Source organism: Prosopis cineraria, unplaced genomic scaffold (genome assembly GCF_029017545.1).
Source record: "Prosopis cineraria cultivar Desert tree isolate PC_DT_omini unplaced genomic scaffold, ASM2901754v1 PC15, whole genome shotgun sequence".
In the NCBI taxonomy this organism is placed as follows: Eukaryota; Viridiplantae; Streptophyta; class Magnoliopsida; order Fabales; family Fabaceae; genus Prosopis; species Prosopis cineraria.
This window is the reverse complement of record NW_026555346.1, coordinates 1,621,870-1,643,091: the sequence shown is the minus strand read 5'-3', so window position 1 is coordinate 1,643,091 and position 21,222 is coordinate 1,621,870. Positions and strand designations below refer to the sequence as shown.

The following is a 21,222-nucleotide window of genomic DNA, read 5'->3' as shown; positions in this document are numbered from 1 at the left end:
CTATTTTCTATATGATTGATTATTTAATTTCAAAATGTGCTCTGAATGAAGCTCCCCTCACTTGCTTCTCAATATCAATTATATCTTTTAGAACTTCTATTATTTGTTAGAATTTCAAACATCTTAAATATACCCCTACCAATGTGTGGCTTGTGATCGGCTAAGTCCTATAAACATAAGGGCCTAAAGCCTTGACTTGGACATTGGAGACAGTGGGATTGGTGAGGTTCTCGAGGCAAGGGAGCTAAACACCGAAGACCTAACGGAGGCTGTTGATACATGTGAAGGAGCGAGGAGAGGCAACAAGTTTGGGAGGGAAACGAATGGGAGTGGCAGGGCAATTGAGGAGCTAGAGAGACTGAAGGGTGAAAGAGGGATTTGAGGGCAATGTAGGAGGAGGCGTCAGAGAGACGAAGGGACATGATGCGGTGGAAGGGTTTGGAGGGATAGCAGAGAGTGGCATTGTGGAAGCAAGGATCTTTTTCATTTCAAATTAAAACATTAATATTATAATATAATTTAAATTTAAATTTATATTGTTAATAAATATACGTATGTTAAATAATTTTACAAATGTTAAATGTATCATTACCACATCTTATTGTTAAACAAATCAAAATAAATTTAATAATATTATATGCAATTTTACCAATATCCATCACAAAACTTATATCCTTTATTGTAATTTATATATCAAAAATTAATTTTGGTTAAAATCAATTTAAAAAATTAGTATTCAAACAACATCATATCATAACATAATCAATCTATTATAATTAAAACTTATTATGCTGATCAAATTTTTTTATGATCACTTATGCCAAAATCCAGACACACCCATGAGGGTTGAAAAAAAAAATAAAAATTACCCGACATGAGAGTTGGTTAAACAGGAATCCCTCCAAAACCCTTTTATCCTCCGGACCCCCCCTTCCTTTCCTTTCCTTCTTATCCCCCTCCCAACATTATTCTGCGGTGCCAGTGCCCTGCTTTCGCAAGCCCCCAGTTTTAGGGCTTTGCTAATGTTTTTCCCTTGAAAATTAAGGGATATTATTTTTGGGCGATACATATTGAGTGAACATCAGTGTCTTCGATTTTTCACTCAATGGAGGGCACGGCCAGTGTAGCCACTGCCACCGCCACTCGGGGCTCTTCTTTCCAGATGCCATTGTCCCGGCAGGAGTGGCGCGCTGTTGCGGAGCATCATCTAGCTGGAAACCCAGACGACAAGGTATTGATTCGTCAGCGGCAATATTTTTACCGGGTCTTATTTGGTAGCGGGGTAACGTGGGAAATGATGAAAACACAAAGATGTGGAATTGAAGCTTACCCATTGCTAGAGATCGAGAGAATGAAAACATTGGATCTCCTTCTCAATGCATGCCTTCTGAGGATTAACATATTTCTCACTGTCCAAATTGGGGTTAGGGTTTAGCTTTGTCGGCTCGCGCTAGTCTATGTTCATCTTTGTATCTTTTTTTTAAAGTTCAGGGGCTATTGGTTTTTCTGGGCACAAACCCTGTGGCTAATAGAAGTCATGAGTAGTGTGTAGGTGGATAATGTGGTCCTTAGCTTGCGCACACTCGGTGGATATGTAGTTCCCGTGCTTGTCTTTGTGAAGCAAGTATCTTGTCTTAGATGACTCAAGTCTATATAAGTTTGAACTGTATTTTCTTTTCACACATCAAGACTGAGGTGAAATACGTAATTTGATTCGGTTTCTAAATTTTATTTCTATGTTCTATCTTTTGGATAGTGCGTGGTTCTCTATATTTTCAATATTTGGTTTAGAGAAACCTCATATGGTCCGTCAGTGTCCACCACTCAAGTTTTAGAGACTTATTTGCTTTTATTGCAGGCTATCCCCTACCCATTAACCGTGCATATATTAGGAACTGAGCTATTGACTTTTATAAATGAGAGCAGTGAAGTGAAAGCAAATTGTTTGAGGCCGTTCAAGTTTAATATCAAAGCTACGCTGTTCAGTCATATTTTTTTAAAGGGTGCTGTGCTGGCATTCCGGTTATGGTGGAAGGAGCTATTTTGTTTTCCTTATTTTTCATTTTATTTGATTGCTAACTGGACATCTATTATTCTGCAGGAGTTAGAACAAAGAAAGTTGGGGCAATCAGATGAAAGAACCATATATGAGGTAAGGTTATGTTTATGGTAACAGAAGCTTCTTTTCAGTGTTTTGGATTTAGGAACTGAAGATGATTTTTTCCTTTTCAAGGTGCAGCAAGGAAGACAGCCCCTTGATGTTGATTTCTGTTCGGTGACAGTGGATGGGACATTAGACAATGATATATTGCAGCAACGAATTCAGGATGTTGCTAGACAAAGGGAGGAGTTAGAACGCATCGAGGTTGAGATTAGAGCTCAAATGATTGCAAGAACTGAGATAATTGAAATGCAAAATAGCTTTGATGCTCAACTCAAGGAACATTCTAATGCTGCCTGCAAGCTTCAGGTGTAAATTAAATATAATATGTGGTCTCTGTAGTTTAGTTTGCTCTATTTAATTTAACACGAAAAATCTATTATTCTTCAAGTTTTATGGTTAAAATATTTTTTTCATTGTCCATTTGTAGCCTTTTTTAGTAGTATCGAGTTTGTCATGTCTGTTGACCATTTATTGATACTGCAGTGCAGATGCAGATTTTTGTTTGTCATTGTGAGAAAATAAAGAATTTTGTGCTGATAATCTATTTATGGTAGGCGACTTTGTTTTAAAAGCTTGTAAATTTGGCTTTGCAGGAGCAACTCCGTGAAAGGGATCATACAGTACATGAGCTGGAAAGGAAAATTGAAGAGAAAGACAGAGAACTGCATGCTATTAAATTAGACAATGAAGCGGTTTGTTGGATGGCTCTTTATTATAAAAAGATGCTTTTTAAATGCTGACGTTAATACTACTAATCGATTTACTTGGTATTCTTGTTATTCTTTTAGGCCTGGGCGAAACAGGACCTTCTCCGGGAGCAAAACAAAGAACTTGCAACTTTCAGGTTTTTCTTTAACTACTGTATAAGCATATATAATATGGGCAAGTTTGATGAGGGCGTATTACATATATGTATGGATTTACTTCATCCTTGAAGCAAATCAAGTAATCCCTGCTGTATTACATTGTTGCCTGGATATTTTTCTCTTCCTCAAATTGTACCAATGGGATGCTTGATAGGCCGCAAAATTTTTTGTTTTCAACATGATTCTATAAGTAAATGCTTTTACAGAATGGAGCGTGATCACTCAGAAGCTGAACGAGCACAGCATTTACAACAAATACATGATCTTCAAGAACTTATTCAAGAAAAAGAGAGGCAGCTGATGGAATTGAAGGAACAGGTATGTATATTTGAATTTTGTGTGCTTTCTTTCTTGGCCTGGAATTTTGTGTGCTAATCTTTCTGTGATGCCTCTAAGTTAATAGTCTTGCATTGCAGACATGCTACTGATGTATGCGTATCAAATTAAATTTTGTCTGGTATTGCCCTAATTTTGAATACTGTAAAGCATTCCCCTTTCTGGTATTGTTAGCTGTATTCCTTTCAATAGTGGCTATATGTGATTTTAGTTTTTTATAACTTTATTTGAAAATACAATGGCTTTTAGGGGTTACATGTTCTAATAATGGTTCTATCTTTCAGCACAGGGTTGCTCAGGAGACCATTATGTACAAAGATGAGCAATTGAGAGAGGCTCATGCGTGGATTGCTCGTGTTCGTGAGGTTGATGCTTATCAAGCAACAACAAACCAGACATTACAGGCTGAATTGCGAGAACGGACAGAGCAATATAACCAACTCTGGATGGGTTATCAAAGACAGGTCAATTTGCCATCCTTTCTCTTACTCATGGAATCTATTTTTGTTTGTCTTGTAAACAGAAATGTATATTGTTTCGCACTGGTTTGTGGCTATAGTTTTATGTCGCATGTTTATTTATAATCTCTGTGCTTCAGTTTTGAAGATTTGTTGCTTGATCTATATTATCATAACCCTAATTTAAAGTTTTGGTGTCATGACATTATACTTTTTAATTTCATCTTTATAAATCGTTTACGGGCCCTTCTTAGTATTGTTACTTTTGTAATTTTATTTTATGTCTAATTAACATTGGCTTTTGTGTGATTTTGCTTACTTTTTAAGTGGCTTGATGATGTTAGTTTGCCGATATGGAGAGACTTCATTTACATGCCATACAGCAACTTCAACTTGAGCTGGTCGAGGCAAGAGAGAGGAGTGGAACTTACAATGAGAAGAATTCATCTCAGTTTGGACAAGATAATGGAAGCCAATTTGGTGTAAATGGAAGCAGCACCTCTAATGGAAATAATGGCCTTCTTGCAAATGAGAATTCGGATAGTGTTCAACCTTTTGCATCTAATGGAAATGCAGCAATTCAGGTAGGTGCTTTGATTAATAGTTTCATAGTTAACTATCTGTCAACATGTTTTTTCTCTCCTGAAAATCAATTTTTAATATTCTGTTCAAGGGATTATATAATTTTTACCATGTATTGGAGGGACCTGGGTGAAGCTGTAAGAGATTGTTGTGGCTTTTTAGTGACTGCTGTATAGCGTCTGTGGCAGATTGTTGTTAAGCATTGAATGCCTGAGAAGAGGCATTATATGGTTGAATTCTATTCATTTAATCTACATGTTTGTGAACGTAATTACTTTATGTACTGTTCTGATTCTATTATGCATTTACTTTCCACTTATGGAATATGGTTAACAATATACAGCCATTTGTATATATTGCCGTGTCAAGCATAGATATTTTTTGTTTGGGTTGCCTGATATCTTGTTATTAAGGAAGTAGTAATAGTAATGCAGCACTGCAGATGCTTAGTGCATAGATGACGTTTTTAAGATGCTGATATAGGATGTCTATCATTGATGTGGAAGCATGTTCTATGATAGGTAGAAAACTTGGGTGCAGTTTAGGTATTTTCTATCAAAATCTACAATATAATGGTAGCACGTTGAGAAACTTATGTTAAGGAGTCAATAATGTGATGCTGATAAGGGTCCAAGTCAGCATAACAGACCCATAATCACGTATCAACGCAGAAAGAGGAGGAAGATAAGAGTCTGATGCTGTTATGCAGATTATGAGGGATTTAGCTGATTTAAATTAATTAGTTGCTGTTATTTTTAATTATTATTGTTTCGTTTTGCTGTTAGTAGCTGAATAATAGGACCTTATCTTTAGTTATTTTCTGATTATTTGATTTGTTTCGTTGTAATTTCTGGTTATCCTCGCTTCTATAATGGCAGGATATCACTGAGTAATAAACCTTGTTTTCCCTTGAAGATTCTCCTATTTGGCTATGAAGTTTATTAGAGTGAGATGCTTGCTCTATATAATTTAATAGATTATTCCTTTTCCTTCATATTGTTCCTGAGCTACAACCAGATGTTAAGTTATAAAAATGTCCACTTATGTATTTATTGTAGATTTTTTGCGATGATCAGGTTGTTATACTCAATGACTCGGTTGTATGCCTATTATATTCTGATAGGAGGCCTATTTTTCTCTACAGATTGAACATGTAAAGATAATGAAAATTTGACAACATTTTTTGTGATTTTTAGATCGATCATGTTCCTGGTGTCCCTATTGCCCCATCATCTCTCCTCGGGATGCCTTCCTACCTCCCACCTGGTCAAGTAGCTGCATTGCATCCATTTGTCATGCATCAGCAAGGAGTGTCCCACTCAGTTGCTCCACAGGTTGGACATTTTCACTCAGTACAGGCAATATCACCTATGCAACAGTGGCAGAACCAACAGGTATTGAAATAATTAAATATTTACCATGTATTGGTGATACGTTATTTGGTGTGAGAACACCACTTGTTTCTTCAGGATGTATCAGAGGGTTCACAAGCATCCATACAGGATGATCCTGCCTCATCTCAAGCTGATCAGAATTCCATGAGATTGGATGCGAAGTATAATTATGAGAATTCTATTGATGGACAAGTTCTTGGAAACTATCTGGATGTTCACATCCGCCAAGGGGAGGAACCACAAACTATGATTACATCATCTACTGGGGAAACACAGGTTTAGAAACTTTGTATGATTCTTATTGAATATTTTACTGTTCTTGATTAATGTGTGTGATACTGAAGATAGTTTAATTTTTCTTTGGTTCTTCAGTCAGTTGACAAAGATCAACCTGTAGCTTCGCAACCAGACCAGAGCCTAAATCAAATTTCTTCCCATTTCCATAGCGCCTTAAGATTGAATTCTTTTGAACAGAATAGAGAAATCAAGGTTTGTTACTGCTTCCTTTACAAACACTTATTTGGATGGTCAAAACATTATTTTTATAGGCTGACTTTTATATTGCTCGTCCTTTTCAGAAGCTTTTGTTGGATTTACAGGATAGTAAATATTTTAACATTATATTTTTGCAATTTTGACTATTTGAGGAATCATCTGGGTATTATTACTGTATGTTGCATGCAAAATTAAAAGTGCACAGATACTAAATGCGTCTTCTAAAATGGCCCTAAAGTTTGCAGCATATTTTTGGTATCTTTAAAAATTGCCAGATGCTTAAAATATTTTTTTTATTATGCACAGAACACATAAGTAGAAGTAACTTGAAAAAGAAAAAATGCTGCTATCAGATCCTATCCATCTACTTTTGCAGCTTAGAATATGGAAACTAACTGTTTTCTATGCGCAGGATGAGAATGCAGTGGCTTCCACAAATTGTGGACCAGGGGACCAATTTTTAATGGCAGAGCAAACGAACTCTGCTGCAACTGCATCATCCCACACAGTCCATTTAGTTAAACAAAGTGAAATGGCAACAAATGTTTCTGCTGATTCAGTCTTGCCTGAAGCATATGTCCCAACTGGGCAGACAAATTTGACAGAAATTATAAGGACTTCTGAGGTTACTCTTCTTGATGAAAGGACGCTATTAGCTTGTATTGTACGTACTATTCCTGCTGGTGGACGAATTCGAATTAGTTCAACGGTTAGTTAAGTCCTAACAATATTCTTAGACTCCTTTATGGTGCGGCTGGTTTGGATTTTGAAGCTAATATAGTTGATATGTTATGCCTTTGAAACGCAGCTTCCTAACAGATTGGGCAAGATGCTTGCACCTCTACACTGGCATGATTACAAGAGAAAGTATGGAAAGCTTGATGATTTTGTGGCCAGCCATCCTGAGGTGAGTGTTAAGTTAGAGTTTGTATTTATAGAAGTATCTGCATTCAAGTAATGCAATTGCTTTATAACCTGATAATGTTTTTTTTTCTACCCCAGTTATTTATGATTGAGGGTGATTATATTCAGCTTCGTGAAGGAGCACAGAAAATGGTAGTGGCAACTGCAGCTGTTGCCAAAGTTGCCGCAGCGGCTGCATCATCATCATCTTCTTATTCTTCATATTTGCCCACTGTAGCAGTTACGCCAATGGCTCAGTCTCATCGCCTGAAGAAAGGTCCTTCAATTGATCCCAAGAATGTTAAAACCGACATATCTGTGAAGGACTTTGCTGTCATTTCTTCAAATCCAACTGATGAAGCCCTAAAGCACCAACAAACAAATGGTGTGAGTGTCAGTGTTACTCGTGGGCTTGCAAATGCAAAAATTTTGAGTAAATCTAAGGATTCTCAGAACGTGGATGGCCCTGAAAATTGGTCTGTGCTGTCTTCTGTACTTTCAACTGGTGGCAATAGGGGAAGCCTTGACAGATCAAGTGTGAGCAGTGCCCAAAATTCAGGCCCTCCAAACGGGAGGACAACAATGTTCTCGGCTGTGAAACAGCAGACCAGGTAATACTTCTACAGTTTTTGTTATGGCATTTGTCATTATGCTTTTGTGCCTTATTGTCCAACGATATATAACTGTTTGGAAAGGGAAGTTTGCTAACCTTTGTTTTTTTTAAAGGTCTGTTGCTGGGCAAGCTTCTCTAAGATAGCGAGTTGTCTTACTTTAATGCTAGATTGTAAGTTTATTTTGCTAGACATGTTAATTCTGTGTCATTGAGTGCTTCAGTAAGACAAAATTAGATAGGCTCATATTCACTTTTCCCTTTAGATTTACTAGACCTTTCTATAATGTACGCAGCCATCAAGATGCCCTCTTTTCAGCCATAATCATGGATATTTTATGTTGCTTATTTATGCAATAAACTGATTTCTTTTTCCCTGTTGATTATTTCTGCTGTATTTAGATCGCATTGAATTCATTATTTTGATTGTTGTTTATGTTGACAGGAAACAGAGTGGCAAGTTATCCTTTTGATATACCAAGGGAGTTTGCATATAGAAAGAGTGATGATTGTGGGGTTCGCGGGAGATTGTTTCTAAAGAATTTACATGCAATCTTCTGCGTCCTGAGCAATTGTGATTTAAATTAATTGTCATTGCTTTGCTCATTTTTTTCTGGGGTTAATTTTTCACTCCCTGCTGTTTCGAATTGTTAAACTTACATCAATATGCTGGTCTCATTCGCAATCCCTTTCTGTGCATTTGCGTCTGATAGTTCGCGGCCTTTTGGTTTGTGACTGCTTAAAAGTATCAAAGCATAGTCAATGTTTTCAGTTTGCAAGCTCTTTACTCTCCTATGCTTGTTGCTTAATAGATATGCTATTATTTCTTCAAATTCATGAGGTAACTATTTCTGAAAACGAATTTCCTAAATAATCGCATGTCTACCAAGTAACTCGTTTTCGTGCTAGTACTCGTTATTACTTCATTTATATAGTCTCTCTAATTCTGAAAGCTGAATTGTTGAGTTGGATTTACAAGTTGAATCTTGGTTGATTTCTAGATTTTATGGTGGTGGTAATAATGTTTTTGCTGGTTTTAGAAGCATATAGTAAATATAGTATTACAATAAGACTTAAAGCATCCACTGAATGCCCGTTTTTGTAGTTGACCAGAAATTGTGATAATATTTTGACTGACACGAAAATTAAAGAAGTCTTATAAAAATAAAATTTATTGTAATTCATATATTGGCTATCCGCATTATATGTAAGTAGTTGGACTCGTTTTGGGGCAGAGATTTTCATATTTTCTATTTTCTCTTTTAAACATGAGATCAAGAATTTATAAACTTGAAGTAAAAATAAAACATTTTATAAAAAATTAAGTGTAACCGTTCAAATATTAATTGTGATTAGAAAATAAAAGGGAAAATGATAAGAAGAAAATGTGGAAGAATTTTTGCTGACAATGTGTCTGTTTGGATGGACACAAAAATTGATTTTGCAGCCCATAATGGATTTTTTAATTGAAATTATCCAAACACTAGAAAAATGCAATAATCGATTAAAGAGCTTAAACACGCGTTAATTCATAATCTATCAAAACCAGTTTCAGGTTTTAGCTTTTTATCATTATTCACGTGCTCTTTCTCTGTAAAGCTGAAAAATTCATATTACCCATAACATGATTTCTCTCTCTTCTTTCTAATCTTCATTCATTTCTCATCAATCGTGGCTTCATTTCTCATTTCTCTCTTCTTTCTCATTCCACATTTCTGATCTCCTCTCTCGTTCAGTCTCACCTGTCGGTCCTTACGGTGGTGCCGCCTCTTTACCGTCGTCCAGCCATCCCCAACTTAGTCACCGTCCACCGTCTCACCGTCGTGCTGGCTCTGCCGTCGTCTACCCGCCTCCAATAGGTATGCCATCTCACAGTCGGTTCTCACAGAGGCAAGGATCTTTCGGCCGTCTGCCAACTCTGTGCAGATCTGTGGTCCTCGTGGCGTCTCCTCCTCCATCCGTCGTCTCCGAGTTGCTTCCAGTGGTGGTGATCTCCTGCCATAGTCGAGGATGTAGTAAGCCTTATCTATACTCTGTTTTTGAGATCTGCTCATCGTCGGCCGTCCGTTGTTGATCTGCTCGTGGTCCTCCGTCCGTCGCTGATATGCTCGTGGTCCTCCGTCCGTCGCTGATATGCTCATGGTCCTCTTCAGTCGGTCTGACTCAGAGGTAAATGATCTTCTCTAACCTTCTTTTGGACGATCTTAGTCAGGTTTGAAATAAGAAATGAAATATACACAGATAGAGACTTCAAAGCACGGATCCAAACCTTATCACTGTACTAATCAGCAGAGTAAAATGATGCATTGCAACAGCACACGTTTTTCTAGCAATACAGTGTAGAAATAGAGCCTCACGTTTAAGAAAGGTCGCTCAAATTTGTTTTCCTCTCCACTCTGACCTATACACGGATGGATTTGTTCTCGCGATTGCTGGCTTAGTTTTGTGTGATTTGAACCATTTACAACTCTTGAACATTTGCAAATAATAATATGGGTGAAAGTTGATTTTTCATGCTATTTCTGTGTTAGTTTTGTGCCTAGTTGAACTCTGTGTTGAAAATGGGAGACCTGTTAAAAGTTAATTTTTTAGCTATTGAAACCTAATTTTAGTCAAAATGTTATACATTTGCAAATTGTGGGAAAGCTGTTGAAAGTTAATTTTGTGCCAAGTCGAACTCTTTGTTGGTTTTGGTTTGTGATCACTGATTACTGGAGCTTTATTCTCAAACAATATGTTTTGCATATAAGGGGTCATTTAGTCAAATTTTTTGCTATGTGAGTCTCTGTTGAATTTGGCTCCTCTAAAAATTGCCAAGTTTTTGTCATGTAATATTTTAATTATAATTCCTATAATTAATATGTTAGTTTTTTATATAGTATAATGAGTAACAATAAGTCAAAAGCTTCATGGGATCGAAGAAATACTAGACTCTTTATTGACATTTGTTTAGACCAAGCTCAAAATCGCAAAGAAATGGCAATAGTTTTACCAAAGCAAGATGGCTCAACATAATTTCTACCTTCAATGAGAAGACTGGACAGAAATATGAGAGACAACGATTCAAGAATAAGTGGGATAATATGAAAAAGAGTGGGTACTATGGGATAAGTTGGTTTCAAGTGAGACAGGATTGGGTTGGGGTTATGTAAACAATACTGTGGATGCTTTAGATGATTGGTGGAAGAAGAAGATGTTATTATATGAGGCTTTATATTTATTTTATTTATTTGTGTATTTGTAATATTATTGATAATTTATGTGCAAGAAAATCCATTATACGAGAAATTCAGATATAAAGGATTACCATTTGCCAATGAATTAACCGAGTTGTTCCAAGGTACTATCGCCAATGGACTGAGAGCATGGGCACCTTCAAGTGGAGTTTTGCCTAACATTTACAATGAGAATGAAGGTGAGGATGAAGAGGTGTATCAGCCAGATATGGCAAATGAGGGTATTAATTTAAAGGAAGGTTCAAGAGATAGTGATGAGATCTTAGGAACTATTGGAGTAAGCGGTGAATTTAATAGAGTAGTTCTAAATGCTTCTTAAGGAACCTTAAGTGGAGGCAGTGGTAATAGGAAGAGGGGCGAAAGCAGTAACGGTAGAAAGAAGAACAAGTTACCTAGTACAAGTCAAATAGCAAATGCAATGAGTGTGATAGCTTAGACAACAAAGGAAGAATCTCAACAGGCCAAGGAAACATCAATTCCCCAAGTCATGTCTATAGTCAAACAATGGGAAGAAGTTGCAACTGAAAAACATTGGGTTTCACAATGCATGTCACTCTTTATGTCCCGAGAGGCTAGGGTGATGTTTTTAACGATAAAGGATGATAAAGAAAGTGTTTTGGAGTAGTTGAGATATGAATGTTACAAAAATGGTTGATTATTGGAGTTTTAAAACTTATTATGAGTATATAATCTTACTTAAAGAGTAGTCTAACATGTTTGTATTATGTTGTAGAATTTGACTTATGTAGCCTCTTGAACTATTTATGTACTTTTTATATGTGGTAATCAAGTATTACAATGTTGTGGAAAAGTCATTGGTATTTCTATAGATGACTTATTTAGATGTATCTATAATTGAAATTAAGTGCACGTATTATTTATGTGTTTGGCTACAGATAAAAGATATATGGAAGAGTCATCTAAAAAAAGGCTCAATAGAGCCCAAAAAGTTAGTGCTCTCATTAGGTTGTATGCAACAAAACATTTGTGCAAAGAGCCACAAAGAAATAGTGAATATACAGGTTATTTGTGGGTGAATGAAATTTTAGAAGGACACCCAGTTCGTTGCTATGAAATGTTTAGAATGGAACCACATATGTTCCATCAATTATGCAATGAATTGACATGGTATGGATTGAAGGATACTAGGCGAATGAGAGTACAGGAGATGGTTGCAATTTTTTTAAATACAATTGGACATGGGTTGGGAAATAGGATGGCACAAGAAAGATTTCAACATTCAGGAGAGACTATTCACAGACATTTTCATGAAGTTTTAATGGCTTGCTCGAAACTTGCAATGGAATATATCAAACCACAAGACAGGTCCTTTCATCATGTATCAAACAAAATAGAAAATGATAAGCGATATTGGCCATTCTTTAAAAATGCCATTGGAGCAATTGATGGCACACATATTCCATGTGTAGTCCCTGCTAGTGAGAAATCAAAATATATTGGAAGAAAAGGAATCTCTACACAAAATGTAATGGCTGTGTGTGATTGGGACATGTGCTTTACTTTTGTCTTAGCTGGATGGGAGGGCACTGCACATGATGCTCGCATTTTTCAACATACCCTGACAACTCGATCCATGAACTTTCCACACCCGCCTTCAGGTATATTTGTTTGTTCAATTTATTTGTGTTAGACTTTCCAGCTTACAGGCACTAATGGTAATCTTTTTTTTATAAGGTAAATATTATTTGGTGGATGCTGGCTATCCAACACCAAATGGATATCTTGGTCCGTATAGACGGGAACGCTACCATCTTCCTGATTTTAGAAGATCAACTGGATTTGCAAATAATAACGAAATCTTTAATTATTTTTATTCAAGTTTACGGTGCACAATAGAAAGAACATTTGGAGTTTGGAAGAAAAGGTTTGCAATTTTACGCAACATGCCTAGCTATGACTACGATATACAAGTTCAAATTGTTGTTGCATCAATGGCGATACATAATTTCATTAAAAGACGCTCTAACTCTGATGCTGATTTTATGCGTCATGAGAGGGAAGATCAGCAAGACTATGAGGATCAAGAAGACCATGGCGTTGATGAATATTCATTCATGACATCTTTTTCATCATCTATGATTAGTATTTGTGATATTATTAGGGATCAACTTGTATATGATCATCTTCATTAATTATTGTAAAATTACTGTTTTATATTTAAGAATTTAATTTTCTTGTCTTTTATTGAATTTATTTTAAGTAAGATATATTTAGTTATTTATTTACATAAATTTAAATGTTAATATTAATATAATTTAATTTTTTAATTAATTATATATGTAGTTTAAATAATATATTTTGCTTCTTAAATAAAATGTAACAACTTTAATACTATTAGATACAAATTTATCAATAATTTAAATTTTAAAAACAATGTCCTTTATGGTAATTTAAACATCTAAAATTGATTCTAAAAAAATTATCTAAACATCTTCAATTCTGTTAAAATCAATTTTAGAAAAATAACATTTAAACAAATTGCGTTCTAATATAATCAATTATAATTAAAATTTATATTTAATCAATTATTTTTATAATCTATTATACCCAACTGAAATCCAAACGGACCCAATAATAATGTATCATTACCGTGTTATTTTGATGGAATAAAAATAAGTTGAGAATAGGAAAAGGTAAATGTGAATGGGAATAAGATTAAACAGTATGTTTGGTAGGGTGGAATGATGATATAATTTTTATTTTATATTTATATATGTAATTATAGTACTAAAATACCAAAATGCCCTCTTCTTCCTCCTCTCCCCATGCCTCTTCCTCACCGGAGGAAATTTTATAAAAACCAACAGCACGATGAGATTTGGAGAACCAAAAATCATAACGACAATTTCTGGAATCCAAATATGAAGAACTAAAAATTACAACAATTTCCGTAATCAAAATTCAAATCATCAAAAGAAGCTTTGTCTCCTTGCATGAAGATAGAATCGACTTGAGCCATTGAGCGTAAAGAGAGGCGTTCGAAGCCGTGAGATGTTGGGCATTGACAGATTTTGAACTTGAAGGATTACCAGATCCTGGAACCAGCTATCCCATGATTCCTGCATCGATTCCATTTGGGTTTGTAAATATCGAAGTCACGCAAGCCGCATCTTAAGGATTTCAGGCACACTCCAAAATCCAAATCACGACGGCGCCGAACCCAAACTAAATGCTCATGCCGACGGTGCCGAGGAATAAGGAGTCGCCAACGGCGCCGAGGAAGGTGACGAAGTGAGTGAAGCAAATGATGATTCATAATCCAAATCGCGAACTCGAACCAGATCTAGTTCGTGCCTTACCACGGTGCCATGGAACTCTAACCAGATCTGGTTGTTGTTTTCCCCATCGCTATCCATGGTTGTGTTCTCTCGCTAAGAAGGTGACGAAGTGAGTGAATGAGAATGTGGAGGGGGTGATGTGGTCGGAGAGGAGGTCGCCGACGACGCCGAGGAAGGTGATGAAGTGAGTGAAGCAAGGGATGTTGACAGTGATGAATAGAGAACAAAAGAGTCCATAATTATTCTGTGAATGTTTATTCTTTTTTTTTTTTTTGCAGATACGAAGGAAAGTAAAGAACTGAGGCCAAATTCTAATTCCACAAAAATGTTAGAATTCAATTCGTCATATTGATTATGAAATTACTTCAATTTTTTTTAATTTGTGGACTCCTTATCCTCATCTTTTTTGTCCATTTATAATAAGATAGGTCTTTTTAATTAAAAAAAAGGGCAATTTAGTCTTTTCCTATTTTAAGTACCTATATAAATTAATATTATATTAAATTCTATCTTCATACCAAATACACTTTTAAAACTCAATTATATTCCGATTCTGATTCCAATTCTAATTTCAATTTCGATTCTAATTCCATTAAAAATTCTTTCATCATGCCAAACGAGCCTAATATGGCGTAACATTTGGGGATGGAATATCTCAGAGAAAATGAAAAGGCTTTTTTGGCTTGTTGTGCAAGATAGAGTTCATACAATTGCACTTGGAATGCATACGTTTGAATATCAATGGTTCATGTCCATTCGGTTCCAATGATGTGGAGGATACCATACACCTCTTCAAGGATTGTTAGCATGCCCAATGATAGTGGCGAGAGTATGTGCGTGTAGATTTGGTTGATAAATTCTTCACCCTTGATAGGCGTGAATGGATTGTGTAGAATATCAAAGCAAATGTCGGTAACCCTATCAATAGGAATGTATCTTAGAATGTGTTATTTGCTCATATTTATTGAAATATTTGAAAACATGGATGCTCCACTCTTTTTCAGGAGGACGAGGAAGGTTTACTTGAAGATCCTCACAATGTTGCCTTTAAGGTGGCTGCAGATCAAATCTTAATGAAACAATTTTATACTCAAATTATCTAGGGATTTGTGAGAATAAAACATAGGACGAGCAATGATGCAATTAGATTGAAATTTGATGGATCGACTCTTCAAAATGGCCTAAGTATTTGTGGCTGAGTTTTGAAGAATGTGAATGGACTTTCAAAGTTTTAGCCAAAAGATTGGTAACATGCGAGCTACCATTTTTGAAATCTATGGCATTCTCAAAGGCCTCGGTGTTTGCTGGCAAAAGGGTTTTATTGACTGTGGAGGATTTTTTTTTAATTGTGTGAGCGATATTTCGTTAATCGTAAGGAACAATTATAATTATTACCCCTTTCATGATATTATTGATCCTATGAGACAACTTGTATGTAGATATTAGTTTGTTCAATTTAATTTTGTGTATAGAGAAGAAAATAGGATAGCTGATTATATGTTCAAGTTGGCTCATAACTTGCCAAATGACTTTAGTCTTTTCAACATTCCCTTTTTAGCTAGTTTTGGGGTGCTTTTTGTATGTCTTAAGGTTAGCTGATCTTGTTTCCCTGCTTGCTTTGTTTTTTCGCTTTGCACCGTGCCTTTTTTGGGGTGAATGAATTTTCCTGCTTCCTATTAAAAAAAAGAAAGAAAGAAAGAAAGTGATGAATGACACGGGCAAAGGAGGTTAACATCTGGGAAATGGCAAATTTGTAAATATAAATAAATGCAATGATATGCTTGTCTTCAAAAGTTCATTCCCATTGCTGAAAATGAACATTATTGAATAAACATTTCTTATGTTAATAAAGACATCAAGAACTGTAATAAAAAAATGAAAAATTCATGAAAATAACCTAGTTGAAATCAAAATTGTGCCTAAGGACCAAAATACATTGAAGGACCAAACCTATTATTTTATTCATAAAACAATTTTCTTGGGTATGGCTTAAGTGCAAAGCTATTGCTTGGATGCAAAGGATTTGGTTTAGGGTGTAAAACTTCTGACCTAGTCATTTCCATATAATTCATAGTCATTTCATGTACTTCATGGGCACTGACAATGGTTTACATGTAATTCGCTAGATATTATATGTAAATTATTCCTTAGGCACGCTCGTGAATTTTTTCATATATAGATTTACATGTAATCCGTAGTCATTTTCATGTAATTCAGGGGCATTAATAGGGGTGTGTTCTGTGTGTGTTTGATTTACATGCAATCTGCTATGGATTACATGTAAACCAATATGTGAAGAAATTTATGAGCATAACTAAAGAATGATTTACATGTAATCCTCTAGATATTACAATCTAGAAGCCTTGCACCTAAGTTAGAAGCCATACACCCTTTAGTTATTGAATTTACATGTAATCTTTGATGATTACATGTAATCAAGGGGTATTGAATTTTTTTAGCAACATTTTCTAACAACCCTTCACCTACCAACTAAAGCTCTGGCAAGCGTGCCATCAACTATTAGAGCTTTGGCCGAAGGTCGCTAGAGCTCTAACAACTGAATTTTTCTAGATTCTTTTTTAGTTAACATGGAGGGGAATTTTGATCATTTAAGAAAATTGTTTTATGAATAAAATAATAGGTTTGGTCCTTCAATGTATTTTGGTCCTTAGGCACAATTTTGATTTCAACTAGGTCATTTTCACTAATTTTTCATTTTTTTATTACAGTTCTTGATTTCAACTCTATATCATTTCATTATTGAATAAGCATTCTTTATGTTAATTCAGATCACGAATAAATCATCAAGACAAAATTAATTCACAATTATGTTATACAAATAACAAGTAATTTGTGCAAATAAATTTGAACAATTTATGTTAGAAAGTTAAAATAGTGAATGATTGCTCCAATAAGTGTATATAATATAATAACATTTATAAATAATTTGTATGAATTAAATTCTTTAGTCACGTATAGTATATAATAATTTCATATAAGAAAAACATAACTTCAATCCCTACATTTTATGCACATTTTGCTATTAGTTTTTACATTTTATTTTCATAGATCTAAGTCCCTATAGTTTATTCTATCTACACTTTAAGTCCCTACACTTTTTGAAGGGTACTGACGTGGCACTAACGATGTTAATTATATTTATGTGTATTTTTTGTAGGGAAAAAGGGAAAAAGTTGATGTGTATTTATTTAATAATTAGACCCCATCCATGTGTATATTGCACAGACAAAAACAAGAAACAAGTAGGGCCAAGAACTATTGGTGAACTATAGCCCTTATTCCTAGGGCACGAAAAAGAGGAAGTGAGAGTCCGAGATCCACAAGGATGGTAGAAAAGAGTGTTGGAGGATGCTGGAAAAGGTTTGTCACTGGCACCGAAATAGTGAATGTTAGTAAGTTCTACTTATTTACTCGATTGACGGTATGCCTTTCATTTACTCATTCGACCCTATTATTACTTATTTCCTCATTCATTTACTCATTATCATCCCTACATTTTGAGAGTTCTATTCCTTGATCATGTCCTCTCATTTACTCGACCCTAGTACTATATCTAATATCCTTGTGAAAATCATCCTTAGTGTTTCATTAATTTTATCTCTAGTCTACAATTTTTACATGCCTTTTCTTCTAATTTCTAGCTTGCTTTACTTTTTAATTGCTCTATGCTTGAATGAATTTTTCTATTTAGAATGATTATTGAAGTTTTATAGTTTGCTGTAAGGTATAATATGGACTTAGAGACTAATTATGGTGACAGTAGTGAAGGGGAAGGTAGTGATCTTTAATCAACATGTTGATGTTGGTGTTGTGGATATATTAGATGAAGTTATGGGTAGCTCACAACTTATGAGAGACCCATCTGCTCAATCAGTTGAGGATAGGAACATATAGGTTATAGATGAGGAGACATTGGGGTTGTTATCTGATTATGAATCTGATGAACTTCATGAAGAGCAACTATCTAGTGATGATGAAGATGAGAGTATGCCTAAAGTTTCCTTTAAGTATGAAAAACACAATCCTTTATAGATGTGTAAAGAGTTTCAATTCAAATCAAGCATGGAATTCACTTCACTTACTCAATTTAAGGAAGCACTAAGAGAATGTGCTTTACTTAATGGATATGAGCTGGAATTTATGAAGAATGATAGTGTAAGGTGTTGAGTTAAGTGTGAACAGGCGGAATGCAAATGGTTAATTTTTATAAGAAAGTTGATAGTGAATTGACATATGTGAAGACATTTTAGTCTAAACACACATGTAGGCTATCTATTAATGGAAAGATGGCTTCTTAGAAGTGAATTTCAGAAAAGATAGTTGGCATGATGAGGACAAATAAAAATATTAAACTGTCCAACATCATTGCTGCAATAAGGTACCATTATATGATTGATGTGTCTTTATAGAAGGCATTCAAGGTAAGGAACAGGAAAAATCAATAAGTGATGGTAATTATAAGGAGCAATATCATAAGCTAAGAGATTATTATAATGAAGTTAAGAAGTGCAACTTAGAGACAACTTTTTGTCTAGTGATTGAAAGACCACAAATAGATAAGTTGCCTATGTTTAAGAGAATATATGAGTGCATAGGTGCTATGAAGTTCGGTTTCATGGTTAGTTGCAAACCTATTATTGGATAGTTGTTTTTTTACGGGTCCATATGGAGGAATTTTACTTGTGGCTGTTGCACGTGATCCTAATGACCAGTACTTTCCCTTAGCTTGGCCAGTGATTGAGAGAGAGAATAGAGACTCTTGGACTTGGTTTTTAAAAAAGTCTCTTTGATGACATTGAAAGTATCTAAGAAAAAAGATGGGTATTTATATCTGACTAATAGAAGGTATTATATTCTGCATGTATTTATTTATTTGTTTATTCCTTTGTTTGTTTTTTTTAATTCTATCTTGTTACTACTAATTTATCAATTATGTGCAGGGCCTAGTTCCTACTTTTGATATGCTATTTGAAGGCACCGATCATGTACAACATTTGTATGCAAATATTAAGGCAAAATATGGAGGAGGTACTGTAGTTTATGGCTTAGTCCTTTGTGCTATAAAAGCCACATATGAGGCAGAATGGAAACAATGTATAGATAAGTTGATATTAGTTTCGAAGGAAGCCCATAATCATTTGATAGGATTTCTTCCTGCTTATTAGACCAAGTCCCGTTTTGGAGAATATTGCAAGTGTTATGCAATTACCAATAATATTTTAAAGCCATTTAATGGGAATTTGTTTGAGGCAAGAGAACTTCCAATTGTAAGTTTGCCTGATTGGATCTGAACATACCTCATGAGATGATTTGCTGAAAATTATGTGAAGGTTGAGAAGTATCGAGATAAGTGCATTGTGTGTCCAAGACCCCATAAAAGGTTGGATAAAGAAGTGCAAGAATCAAGAAAGTGGATGGTTAGAAATGCAGGAAATAATTGATATGAGGTTTCATATCTTCCACAAAAGTTTAAGGTTAATTTAACTGATAAAAGGTGTAGTTGTAATTGGTGGCAATTGAATGGCATTCCTTGCAAGTAATTTCAACAAACTTTGCATTCAAGCTATTTTGTGAAATTTATTTTAACTTTCATTAATACTTGTGATGCGGATATGCAGTTGCTTATATATATAACAAAAGAGAGGATCCACATTTGTATGTGGATTATTACTTAAGTTTGTAAGCTTTTGTGGCTTGTTACTCTCTTGTCATAAAGCCTGTCAATAGAGACAAGATATGGCAAAAAGCTAACAGAGACCTTCTTGATCCCTCTATACACCACAACCGTCTTAGCTAGCCAAAAAAGAAATGAAAAAGAAAGGCAGATGAGGATGCAACTTTAACAAAGATGAGGAGAGAAAATACAAGCCTTAAGTGTTCAAGTTGTAGGAAGTATGGACATAATTGTAAGACTTGCAAAAAGAAAGAGGCCTACTAAGCTACCTATCAAAAGTACAAAGAGGCAAACATCTTACACACGAGTCCATTAATGCAACTCCTCTTGATAGTAGTCAACCTTGATTGAGATGTGAATTTGTTGTAGTTCTGAAAATATGAGATTTTTTGGGTATATATTTTGTACATGGGATTTGACTTATATGGTATTTTAGTGTGTGTTTTGTACATGGAATTTGACTTAGATGCCAACATTATTGAATGGCAAAATTGTAGTTTGACTTTGATAATACTATTGTTATAATAATTAGGTTCTTAGAGTCTCAACTCTTTGGTTGAGGGTTGACAATGATACTAAAACTTAGATTGTACATTGTTAGTCTTAACTTCTTGACAATGATGCTGATACATGTAGACGAAGAAACTATAGTTTCATTATGACAATTGTGGAATCTGCAAGTGTTTACTTTGCTATGTTTAAGTTAGTTTTCTATTTTCCATTACTTTCTTACTTATGTTAATTTTAACTAATTTAAGATGTAATCTGTGAAATTAGAAATAGAATTGGTGGTCGTGATAATTTTTTCCACTGCAATAAGTGTGGTATGTATCTATTGCTATACTTTCATTTGTGACTTGTAGTTTCTTTTGTATTTCTTTACGGTTAGGCCAATAGACAAGTTTTTAAACTACATACATGCTAAGACTTAGTTCTGTATCTTTTACTTTTGCAGAATTTGTTACTATCATATCTTATATAAAGTGCTTGAGTAATAGTATATAATAGAATCAAATGAAAACCATTATAGAACTTACGTGAAGAGAGATTTAGTGATATGAAAGTAAAAGACTGGTAGCATTTGAATAGTATGTAACCAATAATAGAGATTGAAATTGATATAAATTATTTTTACTTTACCTCTTCTTTTCAAACCCAGGATATACTTGATCTAGCTAGGTATG

General features: G+C 34.8%; 2 protein-coding genes across 6 annotated transcripts; both read left to right on the top strand.

Annotated features, from left to right (window-relative positions):
• Positions 1-931: 931 nt before the first annotated feature.
• LOC129294428 (uncharacterized) lies at positions 932-8,587 on the top strand. Of its 5 annotated transcripts, none has more exons than XM_054932803.1 (16): positions 932-1,231; positions 2,102-2,152; positions 2,234-2,470; positions 2,758-2,856; positions 2,953-3,008; positions 3,237-3,348; positions 3,651-3,830; positions 4,169-4,408; positions 5,603-5,740; positions 5,876-6,076; positions 6,173-6,289; positions 6,708-7,004; positions 7,104-7,202; positions 7,298-7,809; positions 7,925-7,982; positions 8,254-8,587. In XM_054932803.1, the coding sequence occupies exons 1-15, from the start codon at positions 1,106-1,108 to the stop codon at positions 7,953-7,955; spliced, it is 2,496 nt and encodes an 831-aa protein (XP_054788778.1). In that variant the 5' UTR covers positions 932-1,105; the 3' UTR covers positions 7,956-7,982; positions 8,254-8,587. The 5 variants fall into 5 exon arrangements, with proteins under 5 accessions (XP_054788778.1, XP_054788777.1, XP_054788776.1 ...); XM_054932802.1 differs by having other exon boundaries at positions 5,603-5,800; positions 5,909-6,076; XM_054932801.1 differs by having other exon boundaries at positions 933-1,231; positions 2,240-2,470; positions 5,603-5,800.
• Positions 8,588-11,692: 3,105 nt separating this feature from the next.
• Positions 11,693-13,197, top strand: LOC129294533 (uncharacterized). Its single transcript, XM_054932957.1, has 2 exons — positions 11,693-12,663; positions 12,740-13,197. Exons 1-2 carry the CDS (start codon positions 11,925-11,927, stop codon positions 13,195-13,197), a joined length of 1,197 nt encoding a protein of 398 aa, XP_054788932.1. The 5' UTR covers positions 11,693-11,924.
• The last annotated feature ends 8,025 nt before the right edge of the window (positions 13,198-21,222 follow it).

Excerpts from the sequence above, each read along its gene's own strand:
- LOC129294428 (XM_054932799.1), top strand. The coding sequence starts at position 1,106 with ATGGAGGGCACGGCCAGTGTAGCCACTGCCACCGCCACTCGGGGCTCT. Across the intron at positions 3,009-3,236 it reads AAAGAACTTGCAACTTTCAG|AATGGAGCGTGATCACTCAG; the intron begins GTTTTTCTTTAA and ends ATGCTTTTACAG. Across the intron at positions 3,349-3,650 it reads TGATGGAATTGAAGGAACAG|CACAGGGTTGCTCAGGAGAC; the intron begins GTATGTATATTT and ends TCTATCTTTCAG.
- LOC129294533 (XM_054932957.1), top strand. The coding sequence starts at position 11,925 with ATGTGTTTGGCTACAGATAAAAGATATATGGAAGAGTCATCTAAAAAA. Across the intron at positions 12,664-12,739 it reads CTTTCCACACCCGCCTTCAG|GTAAATATTATTTGGTGGAT; the intron begins GTATATTTGTTT and ends TTTTTTTATAAG.